Below are 20,694 nucleotides of genomic sequence, written 5' to 3'. Positions count from 1 at the left end.
TTCATACTACTGCTAAAAAATATTTATAATAAATTCAGAACATTTTTATCGATCTTGTGCTCAGATCATTAAAGGTCGTTGGCCGCTAGGTGTCAGTAGCGCGCCTCTTTAAGAACTAAAAGAGCGGGAGAAACGAACCGAAGAAGAAACTGCCGTATTTTGGTGAACTGCAGCGCAACAATGTAAACAGTTATTATTTAATTAGGATATAAGTCGTGAAACACTTGCTAAACATCATGGGGAAGGTAAGCGAGCAATAAACACTTTATTAACAGACTTTCTTAAACTTTGCGAGAACCCGTTGCGTGTGTGTCTATTGACTGCCAGTCCAGTCTAAATGTTATTATTCACAACACATCCATTACAATATGCAGTAGAGATTCAAGAAACATAATTAAGCTAGGAAAAGAGAACAGTGAAAGAGATTAATATATGAATAGCCAACCTATCAGTCAAATGGACACACACACACACACACACACACACGTATGTGTGTGTGTGTGTGTGTGTGTGTATGTATATATTATTGCTGATTAATTAATTGTAATGTGTATGTGTGATTTCAGCGGAAGAGAAACCTGGACATGAGGTGTGTGTTATTCCCAGACGATGTAAAAGACACTTTCAAAAAGGCAGGAAAGGCATCGGCCAGAACATCCACACCTGCCACAAAGTCCTGGGAGAGATGTGGGGACAGTTTCCTGGACACTTCTGTCATTCAGGTGTCTTATCCTAATCATATTTAATGCTGCCCGTCTGTTAACGTTGTACTGAACATCACATGTTTGTGTTTCAGAAGCTGCAAACTTCAGAGAAGAAGAGCAGAAACGCACGTAAAGTGGCTCTGATGCCTGTTACTGGTAATACAACAGATCGATCAATCCATAAATGATAAAATTCATATTGATACTGTCTCACATGACCCTTGAGAGATCATTCTAATGTGCTGATTTGCTGCTTAAGAAACATTTCTGATTTTTATCGAGCACTGAAAGCAGTTATGCTTCTTTTTTTTAAAAAAAGATTCTTTGATGGATAATGGTATCCAACATTATAAATCCAACATTATAAATGTCTGAACTGTCACTTTTGATCAGTTTAATGCATCCTTGCTGAACAAAAGTGTTGCTTTAAGGCAATAGCGATGCTGGCACAGATGAACCAGTGCACATTGCCTGGAGCTCCAGCGAGGAGGAAGAATCAGACGATGATTGTCATCCTCCTCCTCCTCGACTGGCACCGCGGCCGCCCAGAGCACACAAACAACATCCTGTTGACTCTTGCAGAGGTCTGCGGATGTTCAGCACTGGTGTAGGTAAGAACACAGAGACACGTTTTGGTAGTTATTTGGATAGATCTTAACAAAATAGGTTTCCCGCTGGGCTAGCATATTTTTTGTATTTTCAGGTTCAGGTTTCGGAGTTTTCTGATGTTGCAGAATCTTAGTTATTTGCCCTAATATAATTTTGTGTATGAAAATTATTTTTAAATAAATGTGAAAATTATAGATACAACAGTACAATTCTAAACGGTGTTTTTGGAGGGGTCGATTCTGTTAGAAAAAATTATAAATTATAAAACAGAAATCAGATGAAATCCCAAAAGATAAATTATGCAGTGCTTAAATGGCTGAATCATTTAGAATAAAACAGAACTCCGCACCATTGTGGTAAATATTTTAGCATTTTGATTCCCTTTTTCCTCAGTTAAAGAGTATTAAAATGCATGTTATTTAACAAGTGTAGTGTAATTATTTATTACCTGACAAGTATAATCAGGAGTGAGGAAAGATGCAAAAACAGTGTCTCCAATGAAAACTCTGCTCTGGCTGCAATGCTCAAAATGAATAACGGTAGTTTAATACACCCAGGCTTGTTATTTAATCCTGATTAGCTGCTTCTTTTATCCTCAGAGACTGATGAACTGCCTTCTATTGATTCAGACACTGAGATAGAGGAGGAGGAGAATTCAGCATCAAAAGAACATATTGAGTTTCTAAACCCGGTTGCGGTAAGTATGTTTTAGCTTTACATCGGCAGAATAATTGTACGTATATTAACACGATTTTATATTACTTTAAAATAAGAAAACATGCTTTAGAATGGGGAGGAAAAAAATATTAAAAGAGAAAACTTTGTGTAAGGTTATATATTTCAGTGTTGCTCAGTAGGGGGCGCTATGGTTCCTCAAACAAGACGTCTTGAGCTTTCATCAGGGTTCTCAATGTCCCTGCTCCTTTTAGGACTGACCTTTGGCCTGAATATATATTTGCAACCTTTCTTGGTATTAGTTTATTAACGTTTGACATTTTGTAGAGTACATGTCTCGCTCAAGTCATCTGAATAAAAGATCAAATGTGGCTTAACGGCCACGTCATGTTATTTTCCACCTGACGCATGAAATGGCTTTTTAAATGGTATAAAAGGTAAATAATGCCAGTCTAAGTCGGATATGTTGTTGTATGCCAATTTAAAAATTAAGATTTTCATCTACAGCACTAAGCATCTTAGACTTTTTTTAAGATATGTAATGCATATTGCATTTGAAAGTCAAAGTAGAGTGCAAGTCTTTTAGATTATAAATACACCAGTGCTTTATAGTGCACTCTGGTGTGATAATGTGAATTAGATGAGGCAGACAATGTTAATTAGGTAATTTAATAACTGCCTAGCTTAACACCTGTAATGGTAGTAAAGTGGTTATGAGTTGGGTTGCAAACACAGTTCAGGTTCAGTTCTCAGTTATTTTGAAAAGCGCGAATGCTTTTGTCCGTACAATGACCTCCAAAACATCATTGGATCCCATTGACTTTCATTTTATTTCACGAAAGCAGTTGCGAAATTCTTCAGAATATCTTCAGAATAACTCGTGCAGGTTTGGAATGTCACGGGAGTGATTAAATGATGACCTCATTTTCATATATTTCAAGTTATCCTGATGTTTTATAACTCTGTCATCAGCAATGACATCATGAATTGATTTGTGTTATGCTGGTGATCTTTGACCACGATTATCATAATTCAGCATGATGCATCTTATCGTCATGATGGGACAGTTCACAGTTACTGTCATAGACTGTAATTTCACCCAGACTAGACAGTTCTTCCTGTAAGGGCAGTGTTTTTTGTCATGTGGATCACTGCATAAACACAGCTCTGATTTGACCCATTAATACTCGGAAGGCATCGAATCACGCATTGCTGAAACATTCGAAGGTTTTTTTTTCCTTGTACTGTATTTTAGATCCACTTCATAATCTGAGAACACGGCAAAACTCAATTTCTTTGTCATTGGGGAAAAAAGATTCTTTAGAAATTTTCGTTTACGTTAAGGAAATCTATATCAGTGGTTTGCTGCAACCAAACCCAGTACCACAACTGATTGCTGTGCAGATCAGTGGCAAACAGGCAATAAATAAAGGTTTAAGTAATTATTATATTCATAAAATGAATAAAAACAATTATTAATATGTTTAAATATCAAAATAAATAAATAGATTATATTACAGAATTACACTATTAATAATTGCATAATATTTATATCTGCAGTTAATTATTCACCATGCATAAATATTGTGGTTCGTGCAAAACATGTTTATTTTTGTGATTTTATTTATTTATTTTTTGTAATATTGTTTTCATTTTTGAGTTTTTTTTCTTTTAGCTCTTGTAGTTTTGTTCATGGTTTATGAGAATGCTGCGTGTCACTGGAACTATTCATGTTGACATCTATATAATTAGTCTAGCTTTACCGAGTGACAGATGAATTTGTGCCAAAATACCATGATTTGAACATCTTTGACATCGACAACAGAAAATATGGGAAGAATTATGTGCGTTTAGTTTTGTTTTCCCCACGCTGATCAGCACCAGAACATACCAGTTTTTGGATTGAAAAAAAAAAAAAAAAAAAAGAACATTTTTGAAATGTAGTTGTAGAAATTTCCCAAGGTGTCACTAAGGATCCTGCAACATCTCCGTCTGAAATGTCTGTCAGCCTCAAACTCTTCCAAATCACATCTTTGTTTAGCTCTTATTCCCATGCCTCCCTTTAAAAGTGCTTTTAAATCAGCACCGCTTCCTGGATTCAAGATTGAAACCATTTGTTTAAAAAAAAAAAAAAAAACGGATTGTTTACTTGCCCTGCTTTCGTAAGAAAGATGTGTCCATTTACAAGAAGAGAGGAAAATGACAAACATGCGACTAGACTTTAATCACATGTTGCTTTATTTCTCAATGAATTTTACCTGCGCTTCTACCACTTTACCACAAATTAGGCCGCCCTTGGCGATGACGCGCTTCTTCTCTGTGGCCTGGCATCCCTCTCCGTAACGCAGCGGTTCCGTCCTGTTCCCGCTGGTTTGGGAACTGCCCCTGTGTGACGTGTCTAAATTAGACGAAAAAAAAAAAAGTGGGAGTGCGATAGATTTGATAGAGCGAAAAGTTTGTGTACTCCTCCATTCATTTTGAGCCAGTGCAGGGTGAACACATTTTTGAGCTTGGGCCAGGAACATAGTGTACTGCGACAGAGAGAGAAAGACAGAGAGCGCGCGTAGTGCACTGTTTGCTGGCAGCCTGCCCTGCAGGGTCAAGTTGATTCAAATAAAAGAGTGTGTAGGCTGTTCGGCGGGCTGGAATGCCGTTCGTGTCTCCACATGATAAGGAGGCAGACAAATTTTTCCACGAGAAAACCAGTTTGTGACAATGCAACCACAAACGCTCTCTCACACACACACAAACAGTACCCCCTCCCGTTCCCTTTACGTCTGTCTTTTACGAGCTGTCATAAGGTAAATGAGTCATATATCATATATCACCGGGCCCGGGTCGTATCTTTGGGTCTATCTGTGGAATGTATTTTCTGTCTTTTCTTTTTTTCCATTGTTCGTTTGAGGGTGTGTGCTTCGTCAGGGCTAGATGTCCCTCTTCGCATCTCAGATTGCCTTGTAGATTTTCCCATAATGCGTTCGGAATCAATTCTTTAATTTTCACAAAAGGCCGTAGGATTTGCATGCAACGTATAGATATCCCTGTCCGAAACGGAGCGTGAGAAAGAGGCATATGTGCAACGTTACCTGCAGACTTCTTACAGAAAAGGCGCAATTGTTCCGTTTATAAATGTAGACTATAGCAGGAAGGATTCTTGAAGCATTTTGGAGACGTTGCCGCAGTTCTTCTGGATTTAGTCTGTCTTAGCTTGTTCTGTTTCTTCAGGTCGTTCCAGATAGACTGGATGATGGGGAGATCAGATCTCTGTGTGCAGCGCTGGCTGGTGTCAGATTCCTGCAAACAAAAATCACACTGGAATATTTCAGTTAATGCATAAAAATAAATGTTTGGATATGTAAAACAATATATGTGACACACTACAGCAGAAGATAGAAATAACAGACTTAATAATTTTCAGCTGGTGAATACTAGCGTTCTAGTCATTTTTTTGTCACCACTGTATGTATATACAAACGGACACCAGATGTTACTAAAAAATCAACACCTGACACCTTTCCATCAAAGTTATCTGACATTATGAGATGAATTTGTTCGGACACAATTTTAATTTCTTGTAATATTTTACTACCGTTTTCTAACTTAAAGCGAATAAACTGTGATAATGTGAAAATTTTTGTTTAACTGTTTGCACACGCACAAACTACATTTTTTTAAAATAATTTTTAAATATATTTTTAATGAATAGTTGTGTATATATATATTACGTTTCTATTTTAGATGCTTAACATTATAGTATATTTATAAATACATGCACACTCCACATCCTAACAAATGTGAAAACATTTGTATATATTTATTATATATTTATAGGTTATATAAAATGTGTGTATATATATATATATATATATATATATATATATATATATATATATATATATATATATATATATATATATATATAATTAATTTAAATAGTTTTTTGGTTTAATGTTAAGTTTGTTTTACTTGCAGTGATATAAAGGGTAAGGGTTAACCCCAAAGTGATTTTTAAAGACCAGTTCGGTACTTTTCTAGATATTCTCTGTTCTTCTTTGAATATAGGTCTATGACTTTTTATTTTTATGCCTATTTTATCTCAGATTTATTATTTATTTGAAGAAACCCTTAACCCCAAGTATGAGCAATAATAAGAACTGTGATTGTTGCCTTAGCAAACACCACTAACAAGTTCAACAATATGCAACTCACAAAGCCGGTGATTTTAGATATAGTAACTAAAAGGCAAGTGTCGCACATTGGGAAGCATGGGTGGGAGTTGAATGTGGATTAAGAGTTCAGTGGCAGTACTTTAAAAGAGTGATTCCAAGCCTTTTCTAGAGGCCAGAGGTTGAAATTAATGCAGTGCTGGATAGGCAGATGCTCAGAAAGAGTTTTCAGGGGCCAATGGGAATTACGATATGTGCAGGAGGATAGAATTAATGGGAGGCCATTGAGTTCTTGTTTTCTAGCTTCCCACCTTTGCCCTTCTCAGTTATTTTCTTCCCTTGCATCCATGTGAAACGTGAGTCTGAGTGATGATCGCGTCGTACAAGGTGCTAGTTCTTAGATCGCAGAGTTTTTGGCATTACTTTGGTGGCCCTCAGCCATATCTGTAAAGACTTTTTTTTTTTTTTTTTTTTTTTAAGGTTCTGTTGATTTTTAAGGCTCAGCTTGTAAAACTCCGTCGACTTTCATATCGCGGCATGGCATGCGAATAAGGTGAAAACACGGGCTGGCGTTTTTGTGCAACACCTGTTTAGTCCGTAATTTCACTTTGACTGCATGGCGGCAGTCTGTCAGGCATCATTCTTCTCCCATAATTTGTGTAATTGTGGACGTAGAGTTTTGTGTGCGTCGTTTAGCTTGAGAACTGAGTACCTGTGAGGTTAACTGTCAAATATACTGGCCTCTAGGCAGATGGGCAGTGAAGGTTGAATGCTTAGGGTGTTTTTTCTTGAAAGACTGTGCTGGAAGCATTCAATCAATCACTTTTCTTTTTTTTTTTTCCCCAACGTTTTTGACGTCAAGAACAATATTGAGATTTGTTAGGCTCTGTGGGACTCTCAAATTGGACCACATTTATACTTCTGTATTTCTTTTCTCCCTTTCTACAAATAATTCTTCTGTCAGAGAAAAGTTGCAAAAACCCCAAAAATAATCTCTATATGTACTTTTTGACATTTTAAAATTATTCTATAAATTTTAGAAATATTCAAATTATATTTTAGTTTAGTTTTTTATTTAATATTTATATTTTCAAAAAACGTACACAAAATAATAAAAAAGTAAATATAACAAATGTCTTAATTTAATGTAATTGCATATGTTGTTCATTTGTAAGTGTTAAGTAATATTTATATGCTTATATTTATATTACTATATACTGTTTATTGATTCATTATATTGTTTCTTTAACTAGCTATTATTTTTATATATTTATATATTATATTATTATATTATATTTATATATTATATTATTATATTATTATATTTTTCATTTCATGTCATTTTATATTTTACACATTTTTTTACTTGTACATTTATTTCTTTATTTTTCTTATTTATTTCTTTATTTTTCTTATTTATTTCTTTATTTTTTTATTCACTTCTGTGAATAAAAGCAAATCAAATGTACTGTAGGTGCTGAATGTAAAACTCTGCTCTCCTTTTTAGTCGCCAACCCAGATTTCAGACTACTCCTCTTACGACGATAACGATGAAGATCCAGAAGAAACCAGAGCGGACTCATCCTTTCTAGACGCAGCTGAGTCCAGCAGGCAGTCGGTCAGCGAGTGGATTCGATCTGCTCAGGCGATTCTTCAGACACCTCAGAAACAATCCCCTAAGAGCATCAAGACCCCAGAGGACTCCAGTAAAAAGAGGAGGAGGTTTGAAAGGTATTATCTACAGCGCCTGGATCTTAATCTTAATTTCGGTGCAACCCTGTGCAAGATGAACTGAATTTATGAGTTCGGTGACTGTCTTTATGATTAGGATTTATCGTCTTAACTGGCAGTAATCCTTCATACTGTTATTTATTCTTACTGGGTTTTTTTTTCTTTCCAATGTTTGCCGTCAAGTTCACCTGAACTTTTATGTCTCGGTGAAGTAGTTTAATAATACATCCACACCCTTACCGTAAAAACCTGGTCAACTTGGTTTTTTTGATTGGCTATCAAGGAGCGGCTTCCAGCCCATGGTGTTTTTTGCTATAAATGAGTCGTTTGTGAGATTGTGTGAATGGGAGAGGCAGGACGTGTCGAGTTTGTTCCCTCACGGGGGAGCTGTGTCTCTTTTTGGCTCCTGTTAGTCCACCGCTTCTTCTGCTGACCCTCAGTCCCTTCTGCAGGCGGGCGCAGGGGAAGTTGCCCCTTGCCTGAGTGTCAGTTAATGTCTTTTATTATGCTTTTGTACGCATAAAAATGATAGCACACATAAAAGTTACCACCCACTCATATAAAACGCAAATGTATACATCGTAAACATAAAGCAAATAATCATTAATAAGTGCTTGCGGAATGGAGCAGCTCTGGCAGCGAATTGAAGCCTATGATGTTTTATGAAACGAATAAGTATTGATAATTATCGATCGGTTTTCTGTTTGATAGATTTATAGATGATATAGTTAGATTCTGTGGAGTTGAATCAGATTGACTCTTTATATGGAACCGATTCATTCACATTGGTTCTTACTGACTCTCTATGCCTTTAATCTAGTTGATTTAATCAGATTAATTCTCTTATGAATAATTATTTTTAAAGGATTCTAATTTATTATTTACTATTAATTGAATGGGATTGATTTGATGGGATTGAATCTAGTTGATTCTCTTTGATTCTATGCAAGTTATTCTTATCGAGTCAATGGAATTTATTTTCTGTAATCATTAATCTATAATTTATGGGGTTCATTCTTTAGGATTCATTTATGATTGATTTACAACTGATTCCAGTTTATTTATTGTATTTTATTCATTCTTTATTACTTCCGTTTGTTTGATTTTATATTAATATTTCTATGGTATTGATTCCATTTGATTCAAACTGATTCTCCATGATTGACTCACACATACCTTGCAAATAGTTTATTGACTTTATATAAATGATTCACATGTATTTTTTACCATTGGTTTTATGTGATTCCTTGGGATTGAATGCATATACAAATTATGCTGTGTAGCTGCTTCATGGTGGTTTAAATGAATCAGTCACACCGAATGACTGATTCGGTGTAATTGATTCAGTAGATTTGGTTCAGAGTTTGATCATGTGTTATTCTGAACGTCTGATTGTTTTATTTTCTGTACGATTCTGTGGGACTAATTGCATATGACTGATTCGGTGTGATCGAATCCACTCGTTTTGTTGGTCTGATTCTGTGGGACTGAATCCTTGTGATCTCTCTCTGTAGGGGAGGTTTTGCTGAAAGGCTGAACCGACTCCACAGCAGACAAAAATCAGCCATCAGCTTTTGGAGACATCAGTGCAACTCGACCACATCAGCTGGTAAGACGCATCCAATCTGAATCCTGTCTGTTTATGTGAAGACTCAATTACGTCTTTGAACGTTAGCTCTGTACAAATCGTTAGTGGTTAGTTCTCCGTTCCTGACCACTGATGTTTTCACAATTAAAAATGAAGTCTTTTTTTTATTTTAAATACTGCCAATGTCAAATCTGGCCCAAAGAATGTGCCAGGAAATTATTTAACCACCAACCCACAGTTTTCATATTTCCATAATTGCTTGTCATGCTCGATGAAATGTGTATAATATTATATATAGTCAATGAATGAGATCTCTCCGTGTACAGTTGGAGGAGGAGGCGGCTGTGAAAGCAAGCTCGTTTCAGGTGATTCAGGTGACAATAGGACGCACTGTAATTGTCTCGCAGACAAAGCGACAGGAAACCACAGACACAAACACGCTGCAGACTCAGTCGCACACTTTACGTTTTCATTTTCCATGGTATAACGGATTTCTTTTTAAACGGTGCCCTGTTAGGGGTCTTCGTGTGTAGGTATGTTTGCATGTAGGTTTAAAGAAGCTAATGTTTCAAGGTTGATCGGTGGAAATTCAAGAGAAAATGTAAAACGATAATAAGAAATTGCTCGTATGGTGCATCGTTAGTGCAAAGCAGGCTTGTTATTATTATTAGGCAAAGCTAAATGTTCGTTACTTGAAATAAAATGAAGATTGACATAATGAAATGAAATATTAAAACTTAAACACATATTTGATTACTGCAGTTGTCAAGCCATAATGCCTCATTTTTGAAGTTTGAAGTAACTAACATTGAAGAACATATAAAAGCTATGAATATATAAAAGTGACAAGATTAATGAAAAAATGTAAACAGAATTCGACAGGAATATTTCATATTATTAAGAAAACCTGTAATGGTTTATCAGTGATTATAAAGTAATCCTGGTGAATTTTTGTTTTTAACTATTACAGTTAAAAATAAAATGCTTAATTACAGTTGTTATACATGTTTAAGTGTCAAATTTGTGTTATTCTAGTTCTGAATGCCTGTCTTTCACCATCTTCTGATTCATTGTATTCTTATGCATGCGATGTTAGCTGACTAAGATGATTTTTTTTCATTCAAGTTTGCATCTGGAAAGTGATTTAGGATGACTGGACAGCTTTGCAACTGGCATAATTCCTTAGAAAATTCCACAGCCTAAAGAATGCATCTCCCACTCACTTCTTGCTAGTTGCAGGATTTACGTTTACCTACTTTTTTTAATATGCAACATTAGGTGTTCTCATTGCTAATAAATTAGATGTCAGTGTGTGCATTTAGCAACTTGTTTCTTTCCTTTTCGTAGCCGTGCATAGCTTTTCGGTAGCGGTTCCTCCCTAAAAAACTGAAAAATAGCCTTGTTTCTGTTTTGCATGCAGTTGCATGGAGTAAGCGTAGCCTGTTTCTCGTACTACTTTTACATTTTTCTCCAAAATTTCCATTACACATCGTTCTTCTCTGAAGTCTTGGCTGTGCTCGGCATGATTTCAGCTGAGTCAATTGTGTTCATGTGTCCAATCGAGGGGGCCAACTATTCCTTGAACAGTCAGCATGGGAATATATCCCGTCAGTGCTGGATTTTGTTTCATTTCCTCAGAACTGAGTGAAATGAAAAACTTGAAACCGCGCCAGTGTTGAGTTTTCACTGCATAACCCAAAATATCCTGCTGCTGTTATTCATTTACTGGGCCTGTATCGTATCTGTGCTGTTTTGCAAAACTTAATGACTTTGAGAATGAAACCGTCTTTCAGAGCTGGCCTTTCTATCAAATTTAAAGCTTACATCCAGGCTAATTGTTGTGCTACATTAAAAGATTTGAAATGAAAAATATTTCAATTTAAGGTTTGGTCCTAGTATAAACAGAGATTCCCTGGGCTTAAATTATGTGTGCAGATTGATTCATACCTACGTTTTATTTTTCATCCAAGCTGAGAGGTCAGGGGTTTTGGTGCTGAGGATTCTGGGAGTTCTGGAGGAATGTGGCATGCAGGCGGCTGTATGCAACAGGCTGCCGGAAGGAGAAAAGTGTGTGGCTCTTTTCAGCAAGGACACGGCCGCCCAGTTACAGCCTGCGCCCGGAAACATTGTCCACATCTACCCACCATGGTAAGAGTCCTGCTCCATACCACTTTACCATAAAACAGCTGAAAGAGAGTTTATTATCTGTGATGTTAATAAACTGTTTGTTGGCTACTGACCTAACACCCTTGAATTAACAGCAATTTAAAAAAATGCTAATAAATATCTTTTTTTTAATATTTACTATAGTGGCTGCTTATGCATTACTATTAACTATTAACTTTTTCTTATAATATGGGCATATGTGACGTCTCAAATTGCATGGTTTCCATATAAGTCACAGAATAGGGGTCAATTTCTTTTTTTAAACACAATAACCTAGCCGTGACTCACCTTAGAAACCACTTTGTGATTTCTAATTTATGCATTTCCTTTTCCATTTCCTTTTTTTTAAACAAAGATATACATTTTAAAAAATTACGCATAAGGATTTTTTAAATATTTATTTGTCAATCATCATTGTGTCAGTGGTTTGGTCATAAAACTAAACATGCAAATAAAAAAAAACATTATAGAGTCAAAATAAAGACATTATTTAGAGATATAGACTACTGATATTTATATGCATTTTAGATATGTATACTGATACATTATAAAATATTAGAATTAGTGCTGTCAAATGATTAATTGCATCCAAAATAAAAGTTTTTGTTTATATTATGTACGTGTACACTGTATGTTTATTATGGATATATAAATATACACGCATACACAGTATACATTTCAAAAATATTTACATTTATACATATATATTTATATATTCATATTATAGTATTAGATTTTATATTATATATATATAAATATGTAATATATAAACATAAAATATTTTTTTAATATATTCTTGTGTGTGTGGGTATGTATGTATAATTTCCATATAAATATAAGCATGTTTTTGCTCAATTTGTGCATCTGAATAACATTGAGCTGTTTTTAATTTGAGTATGAGCTTCTATCATAAAAACCATAAAAACCTGCTGCATCAAAAACATGTTACTCAACAAAAGTGGCAAAAATATTTTTGTCTAAAAATGTCCTGCTATTTCACATTATGCAAACTCTTTCACTCTTATGTGAACAGCCAGGTTGTTTCCTTTTTTTTTTTTTTTTTAAATCTTCCACATTTTTCCTTTTCTGCCTCGCTTTGCCTGCTGGCATATCTGTTTTTCGTCGTTTTCATCATAATTTCATCAACAGGAGTCTCGATCACGCGTGTTGCACAGCATTGACGCACATCTCCCTATATCTTCCACGGTAATTTGTGATGAATCACTGTTGGAGCAGTAAGCCTCAGGTTGGCAGGAGCGGTCTTGCCGTGTGCGGCCGCGCGGTTTGCGCAGAGCTGATAAGCGCGAGAGGCCTGCGGGGCTGAAGGTGAGAGGGACAGACGAGCCAGTTTCCCTCTTGTGTGGGAGGACCGCAGATCCACGGATCCGTCCAAACTGGAAAGGCCAGGCCTCGCCGGAAGCCAAGGCCCCTCCCCTCTCGCCCCCATGTAGCGTAGCTCCCACGTCATTCCTCAGCTCCAGGGAATGGCCTGCATACCTCTTCCTGGCAGCTCTGAGCTCATTTCCAGCAAGCCGGGAAAAAACATTGCTGGATCCTTTTTCTTCCCTCGCCTTTTTTTTTTTTTTTTTTTTTTTGGGGGGGGAGCGTTAGGCAGCGGATCACAATAACTGTGACAGAGGCCAGAGGGCCGAATAGAAAACACATGCAGCACAGTGTGTTGCTGGCACAGTTTCTCCTCTTGTCTCATTTTTCTCTTTCTTTCTCTCCCCTGCGGAGTGTTTGCTTTAAGGGCAGGCATAGTTGACCCTGGAAAGTCAAGAGTTCATTTTACCTGGAAAGTCCACGGGATCGACTCCAGTTCGGCCCCTTTAGTTTGCAGAACAGAACACGGACAGCAGATGATAACGCTTTACATGTCGTCAAATATATTTAAAAACGTACGGGAAGTTGATAAATGCAGGCATGGGATTTTTCAGTGTCAAAATACATGAAAAGGTTTTGGTGATTTGCAGTCTCTTTGTTTGGGTTTTGCAGTTCTTTGAAATAGTCATGCTCCGTGACGCAGGGTTGGGCAGAATTCCAAAGTTAAGGATTGACTTCCTTTCAGTTCGTCAGGTGGAATTTTAATTGGTTCGGCTACTCCCCACAGGAAGTTAAATTGGAATTAAAGATTCAGATATTTAATTAGAGTAACAATTCTACTTCAAATTATTAACTTGCAGACAAGGTTTTCAAACCATCGTTCGAAATGCCAAACATTTATTTTCTAGTCAAAAGGACACTTATTGAACTTCAGATTTAAACTTTATTGATATTTAATGACAGATAAAGCGTAAAAAGGACCACCAATTGGATTTTAGTGCAGATGTCTTTTTTTTTTTTTTATTGTACGTCGGTTATTAACTTCTTTTACTTTTTAATTTCATTGTAAAGTTTGAAACTTTGTAGACAAAACAATTATTTGCATACAAAATGTAAATATTTATAACTTGCATTTAGTGATGGTTTCGTGACCTGCATATGCCAAAAATGTGCCTGGGTTTCTATATAGTCTTTCTTGGTATCCATCAGATTCGATTTGGTTTCTGTTTGCACCCAAATCCGGGCGTCCGTTGCTGTTAACAAAGGAAACAAAAAGATATGGGAATAATTTTCTTGATAAACGTTTTATTTTGCTTTTATAGTCCTTTTTATTATTTGAAAGACTTAGATTTGCCATACGTTAAAGTCTGAATCAAAAATTCATGTGCCTGCTTTGGATTATGTTCACTACTTCCTGTATTAAAGTGTTTCTGATGACCAACACCCTTGTGCACACATACACACACACACACACACACACTCTCACACTGTTCCCAGCTTCTTCACACTGTTTCAGCTATGAAGGAAATACCTGTCATCGCTGGGTAGTGATTACACCTGTGCCGCACCCTCACCTGTTTGTGTCAGCTCTGACGTCAGCACACTCATGAGTTTGTTCTCAGACTTCCTGTTTAGATCCACCGGAAATGCACTGACACGTATATCATGATCGTAAATGTGATTATGTGTGCCCTGGGCTTTACAAATCTCTGCTAAGACTTTATTTCCTGTGCACCTGATCACATTGCTTTGTATTTTTATTTGTGTAGCATTTCTGATAAAGAGTTTTGTTTGCATAAACAATTTTTTTTTTTTTAGTAGTAGTATGATTAGCATCTCATTTTTATTGTATTTTTGTAATTTATTCAAAAATGGTTTCTAATATTAAAATGTGTAATTATTATTAAATATGATTTTAGAATTATCCAATTATATTTATACACTTTAATTTGAGAAATATCTGTATTTTATTTATGAATTAGAAAAAAAGTAAAAAATTATGCATCTGCATATTGGATTAACAAAGTGTGAGAAGTATTATAAGAAATAATACATAAAAACAAAGATTTAATTTTTATTTTAGAAATTAGATATTTTAAAAAAAAATACAGTTGGACAGGTAGTAAAGGAAAATAAATGCCAATAAATGTCCAGCATATATAGAAATAAGTTCAAGGTTTTGAAAAAGCATCCCATGATGCACCTCATAAAGTTGATTGAAGATGGTTTTGTTTACCTGTGATGCTTACAGTGATTCAGTGACTATTCTTCTGAAATGTAGAAAATTTATACAATCATTTTAAATTATAATGATACATTATATAAATATTTTTTTATTATAATAGTAATTATAATATTATTAGCTATTGCACGCAGTAAAAATACTTTCGCTTCTACACTTAATTGCCAACAAAAAAATCAGTTTTTTTTTTTTTTTTTTTTTTTTTTTTTTTTTTTTGGCCTGTCACTGGATTGTCAAAGACTGGAATTTTCTGTCCTATTCTTCTTGGGTTGACAGCGTGTTGAAAAAGCGCTTGTTTGCAGTAGGGTGGAGAGGACCTCCACCTCTCCTGTGTAAACTTGCCTTTGCTGGCTGCCCTGGAGCTGCACGCTGTTGGCTGGAAGTTCACTAGGTTCAGTGTGATTACTCGTCTCTGCTGGCACCTGTTCAATTTTTCTCTCAGGGCAGGATGATTTGAATGCTGACGTACGTGTTACGTCTCATGACATGAGCTCTGCAGGCCCCGGCTTGTAGTGGAGTGGAGGCCTCCGTTTATTGAAGACATGTTTGTTTGAAACAGATCTGTGACAAATTACCTACACTCAGCGCAAAGATTGATCAGGCTATTTGTAACCTACTCTTGAGGCCCTGTGAATGGTACATTGTCATGCATTCATGACAGCACTTTTAATGTATGTGCTTACCAGCGTGCAGATGTTTTCAGAGAAATGCATATGTCGTTTGCAGGCTTTTTGTCCCCATGTGCTTCATATCAATAACTAGTTGTAAACACTTTCCTGTACAAACTGATCATAGCTCTTTATAGGGCTGCATGATTCATCAGTGCAAAACGGCTTAGTGTGATTCTGTTACATGAATGTATGCATTAGGTTGTTTAAAGTAAAGTGAGGCACTGTTCTCATCCGTCGGTTTTCAGTGTCTCAGAGCGGCTCAGTTCACAGTAAATGCTGCTCCACATGAACTCAATCTCTGCATCTGCTCTGAGTTTGAGTCTCTTTAACGTGCATTTGGGAATGCAGTGTGCCAACTATCTTCCGATGCTTGTAATAAGAAGGTCTTGTAAACAAAAAAAGAAGGGCTTTCTGTATTCTTTCAGTTTATTTAAAGTTTAGTGGTGGAATGTTCAAAATATGAAAAAATAAATAAATAAAAATATATACATAATTAGTGTTTTGTTTAGTAATAATAAATGAATACAATTTATACATGTATAAAAAATATTATTTTATTAAATATTTTACAGTAAAATATTGCAATAGTAATGCATTTCTTATTTTGGTTTATTTAGTAATTTTTGTATTTTTATTAGTACTATATTAGTAATAATAGTAGCTATATTATTAATAATGCATTTAAAATATAATGAATTTTATTAGTAATAATAATTTTTATTATTAATGCATTATTTCATTTTATTATTGTGTATTAATTACTTTTCTTAAATACACAGTATTTTAATAATTATTAATCATATATGATAATAAATTATTTAAATATAATAATGAAATGTTCATTTTATGATTGTAATGTAGAAATATAGATTATTTAATAATTTTTCTTGTTTTTTTTCCTTTAGTGAATGTAATGTAAAACATAATTATATTTAAAAATTGTTGTTTGTTATTTTTCTTAAATAGTCTATTTTTAATTTACAATGAATATTATAACAGTAATATAGTAATTATTTTACTTTATTCAGTATTTTATTATTAATAATAATAATAATAATAATATTTTTTATTAATTTTGATATAATAATAACAATATTTGCCCAGTTGTGCAGTAATACAAGCAAGCACAGCAAATCTGGATCTTCTTTTACATGCAATTCACAATTTTAAGCCACTTGCCAAGTAGGCTTAAACTAGCCTCAAGTCTGGTCTGCTTTTTTGCTTTTATTTTATATATGAAAACCAAAAAGATGAATAGTGCTTCAGAAGGAGTATTGTTTGACTGCAACTCATTCACATCTTTCTTTTGGCAAACAGCGACTAACACTTGTTTTGTGTGTTTTGTTCTTGCTCGGTTACTAAGACACACCAATGCAGACCATTATCACAAAAGCGCAGCTTGTTTCGCAGTCGATCTGTTGAATGCCAAGTACAAAGTAATAGTGTCGACTTGAGTTCAGCGCTTTGATATAAACAAGTTTTCAGACCGCCTGTACAATGGAAAAGAGCATCTTTGTTGCTCAGTCAGTCACAAACAGTTATTTTCCACCCAGAGGGGACGGGCTTGAGCGTTCGTGTGCACCTGAGGATATTTTGAGACGCTTTTATGTACGTGAGAAGTGTGGAGGTGGTTGTGCTCGATGAGACCCGCTGTCAATCTATCAATGCAAGTCGAGTTTTATGAATGTTGCCACGCTGTGATAAAAAGCATCGCATGATGTGTCATTTCCAAAAAAAAAACAACACATTATGACTAGCAGACCTCTGTTTGTCTCTCTAGGCAGAATCTGGTTGTGGAGGGTGAACGTTATCCCATAATTCTCAACACCCACTTCAGTCAGAAAGTCTGCGAAGAGACTAAGCCGGATAACGCGGGCGGTCCGAGAGCCGCGGTATCTGTGGAGAAATGCAGACCTCCGCCGTTAACCAGGAGCCTGTGGCGGTCAGGGACGAGCCAAGTGTCAGCCGAGACATCCATTCCCTGTAAACAGGTTCGTCAGCTGTCCTCTCTCATGTGATCGCGGGAAGGAAACTGAAATTCCCAGAAGATCCAGCTCCTATGTTAGATTTCAAATTCGGCCACACATATAAAATATGTGAAAGTGCTGTTGGAATGGAGACAGCTGCCGCTTCCTGTGTGACACTCATGAGTGCAGATGATTTATGAGGGATGTTTTTAATGCATAAATATTTGCTTTAGTGTGAAAGCGAAGCCCAATTTTCCTGTTCGACAAGACCCCCGACGTAACATTAGTTTTTATTTTTTATTTTTTTGAAAGCATTTGAAGAATGAGGCTTTGCTCTTTCCCTTACTGTACCACTCGAAATAAGCAGTTCAGTGTCGTCCGCACGAAGTCTGTGTTGGTTGTAAACACACAAAGTGTTAGCCACAGTTTTCAAAACACGTAGTAACTATATCTTATCAAAAATATGAGCAGACTAACACAACACAACAACCTAAAAATTAGTATTTTGTTATCATTTTTACTCACCCTTATGTCATTCCGAAACTGAAACACAAAGAAGATATTTTAAGATTGATTTTTTTTTTTTAGAATAGAAATCATTGTTCTCCAGTGTTGTTTGTAGGGTCTGTGCAGGGTCCGAAAAGGTCTAGGTTTTATAAATATATCTTAATATGTGTTCTAAAGCCCAATAAAAGGCTTACAGGTTTGGAACGATATGAGGTTTTTTTTGGGTGCACTGTCCCTTTAAGAAATTTGTGATGCCAAGTTATTACGTTGGAGACTGTACAACAACTTCTTATGGTGTGTTTAGGGAAAAAATAAAAATGTTTTCATTTTTCCATCTTCAGGTCGGTGAGTTGAACAGAAGCGTAGTGCGGAAGTCTCTGCTGGATGCAGTGGAGGATTGTGGGGCGTCCGGCTCTCAGAGCGGTCCTGTTGAAGTGGTTGTTCAGAGGGTCTACTGCATACCCATCGCCAAGTCCCTACACAGAGATTCTCTCAGCACAGAGCACTCTATAAACCTCCACCAGAATCTGCACCACCTCAGCACATCGGCAGGTACTGGACCTTTCATAACACAGTTACTTGGAGGGAAAAAAGAAAATGTCTGGTACATTGTTGCAGCTTACAAGTATGGAGGTGGTATTTTATACTATTGATCAAAAACACAGAAAGAGTGACATTGTGGAATATTATTATAATTTAAAATAAATGTTTTTTATATATATATATATATATATATATATATATATATATATATATATATATATATATATATATATATATATATATTTATTTATTTTGCATATGCAAAGGTGCATTTTCAGCATACTACTCCAGTCCTCAGTGTCACATGATCCTTCTCAAATCATTCTGATTTGCTCTTAAAGGATTCTTTTGAATGGTAGTGCATGCATGCACGCAGGATATTATGTTATTTAATATTACAATTTCAGTCCAAAAAGCAAAACAGAAAACCCCTTTTTCACAATAAATAATTTCAAAGCAGTTTTAGAGAAAATATTTTCAACATTGCAGCATTTGGTCCCACTTTATGGTGGTCTTAACTACTCTTTGTGTGCATATGATTTTTACATTGTAGTTTTTTTAAACACCTATATGTAATTAAATCTGTAAGAAATTCATGTAATTACATTTACAATTATACTGTTGACTTAACCCACCTTATGTTACCCATACCACTAAACCTGTCCTTAACCGTACCTATATCCCACCTCAATAGCAGCAAAAGTGTTTTGTAATACAGTATGAACAAGTGCATCTTCTAATCTTCCATTAAAAAAAAAAAAAAAAATCTATAACCGCTACCAGCTCTATGTAAATAAATGCAACATGCAGTTTGTCAGCGACTCTCCTTATCCGGTAACCAGCCAAACCAGTTTGACCAACCAGACACCAGTTAGGTCTCAAAACCTTTGCTTTAATTTGCTTCTAATAAAAATGTATGTGAATTGATTGGGAATGTGCTTGAGGACATAATTAAATACAGTAATAGGCATGATGGGTCCAAATCACAGAATAAACATCAATAGATCGAGAATCTGCTTTATCGGTCTGAGACGACGCATGGTCATCTTTGTACGTGTTTTACGAGATTGTGTGTTTGTTCTGCGGTAAAATTAGGCCAGTGTCTGTTCTGAACTCCACTATTAAAGCTCCAAGAGGTCAGTCTCCTCGTGGAGTTGATAAATGGTGAGAGAGAGCAACTTTGCTCCATATTCTGTCAATGACTAACCAAACAACCCCTCCCAGTACACAGAGTCCTCTCTTTCTCTCTCTCTATCTTTCTCTGCCTCACGCGGTTCTTTTGGCCATATGGTAAAACTCTACAAACATGTCTAATTGAGCCCAGCGATGTCAGCGATCCATACCCACACGCTTCCCAGAAAAAAGGAAATAAAGGACAGAAAGTGAGAGTGAGAATGCGCCTTTGGAATATGGCCCTAAATCAAGAGCAGAAATGATACATGTAGAAACAGAAAACATGTATTTTTTTTAGCACTATCTCACTATGTAGTTGCTAAGGTGCTGCTTGTTGCTTGATAGGTGATTACTTGATGGCCCAAGTTTAAAGAGCAGTTTCTGTTATCGTCAGTCTTTTTGGCCTATTCTGTTATCTAACAGCTGAAATTAGTTTTATTTTTTTATTTGAACCCAATGATTTAAATGTAAATGCTGCAACATTATGAAATAGAGTCTAAGGATTACTGAGAGTTAAGGTCCTTGCACACAGAGACCAAATTTTTTTTTTTTGTATGTGTATTTCTCATCCTTTTCTTATAAAAATCTGATGATCTCTACTTGAGAACATCAATAATTTTCTGCAACAA

The 20,694-nt window shown here is 35.7% G+C and overlaps 1 protein-coding gene across 1 annotated transcript; it reads left to right on the top strand.

Annotated features, from left to right (window-relative positions):
• The first annotated feature begins 106 nt into the window (after nt 1-106).
• Nucleotides 107-19,002, top strand: spidr (scaffold protein involved in DNA repair). The gene is made up of 10 exons (XM_043225631.1): nt 107-245; nt 567-722; nt 797-860; nt 1,136-1,315; nt 1,913-2,010; nt 7,662-7,885; nt 9,400-9,494; nt 11,444-11,621; nt 17,656-17,866; nt 18,691-19,002. The coding sequence occupies exons 1-10, from the start codon at nt 237-239 to the stop codon at nt 19,000-19,002; spliced, it is 1,527 nt and encodes a 508-aa protein (XP_043081566.1). The 5' UTR covers nt 107-236.
• The last annotated feature ends 1,692 nt before the right edge of the window (nt 19,003-20,694 follow it).

This window comes from Puntigrus tetrazona, chromosome 24, assembly GCF_018831695.1.
Source record: "Puntigrus tetrazona isolate hp1 chromosome 24, ASM1883169v1, whole genome shotgun sequence".
In the NCBI taxonomy this organism is placed as follows: Eukaryota; Metazoa; Chordata; class Actinopteri; order Cypriniformes; family Cyprinidae; genus Puntigrus; species Puntigrus tetrazona.
This window is presented reverse-complemented; position numbering and strand designations above follow the sequence as displayed.

Excerpts from the sequence above, each read along its gene's own strand:
- spidr (XM_043225631.1), top strand. Across the intron at positions 2,011-7,661 it reads AGTTTCTAAACCCGGTTGCG|TCGCCAACCCAGATTTCAGA; the intron begins GTAAGTATGTTT and ends TCTCCTTTTTAG. Across the intron at positions 11,622-17,655 it reads GTCCACATCTACCCACCATG|GCAGAATCTGGTTGTGGAGG; the intron begins GTAAGAGTCCTG and ends TTGTCTCTCTAG.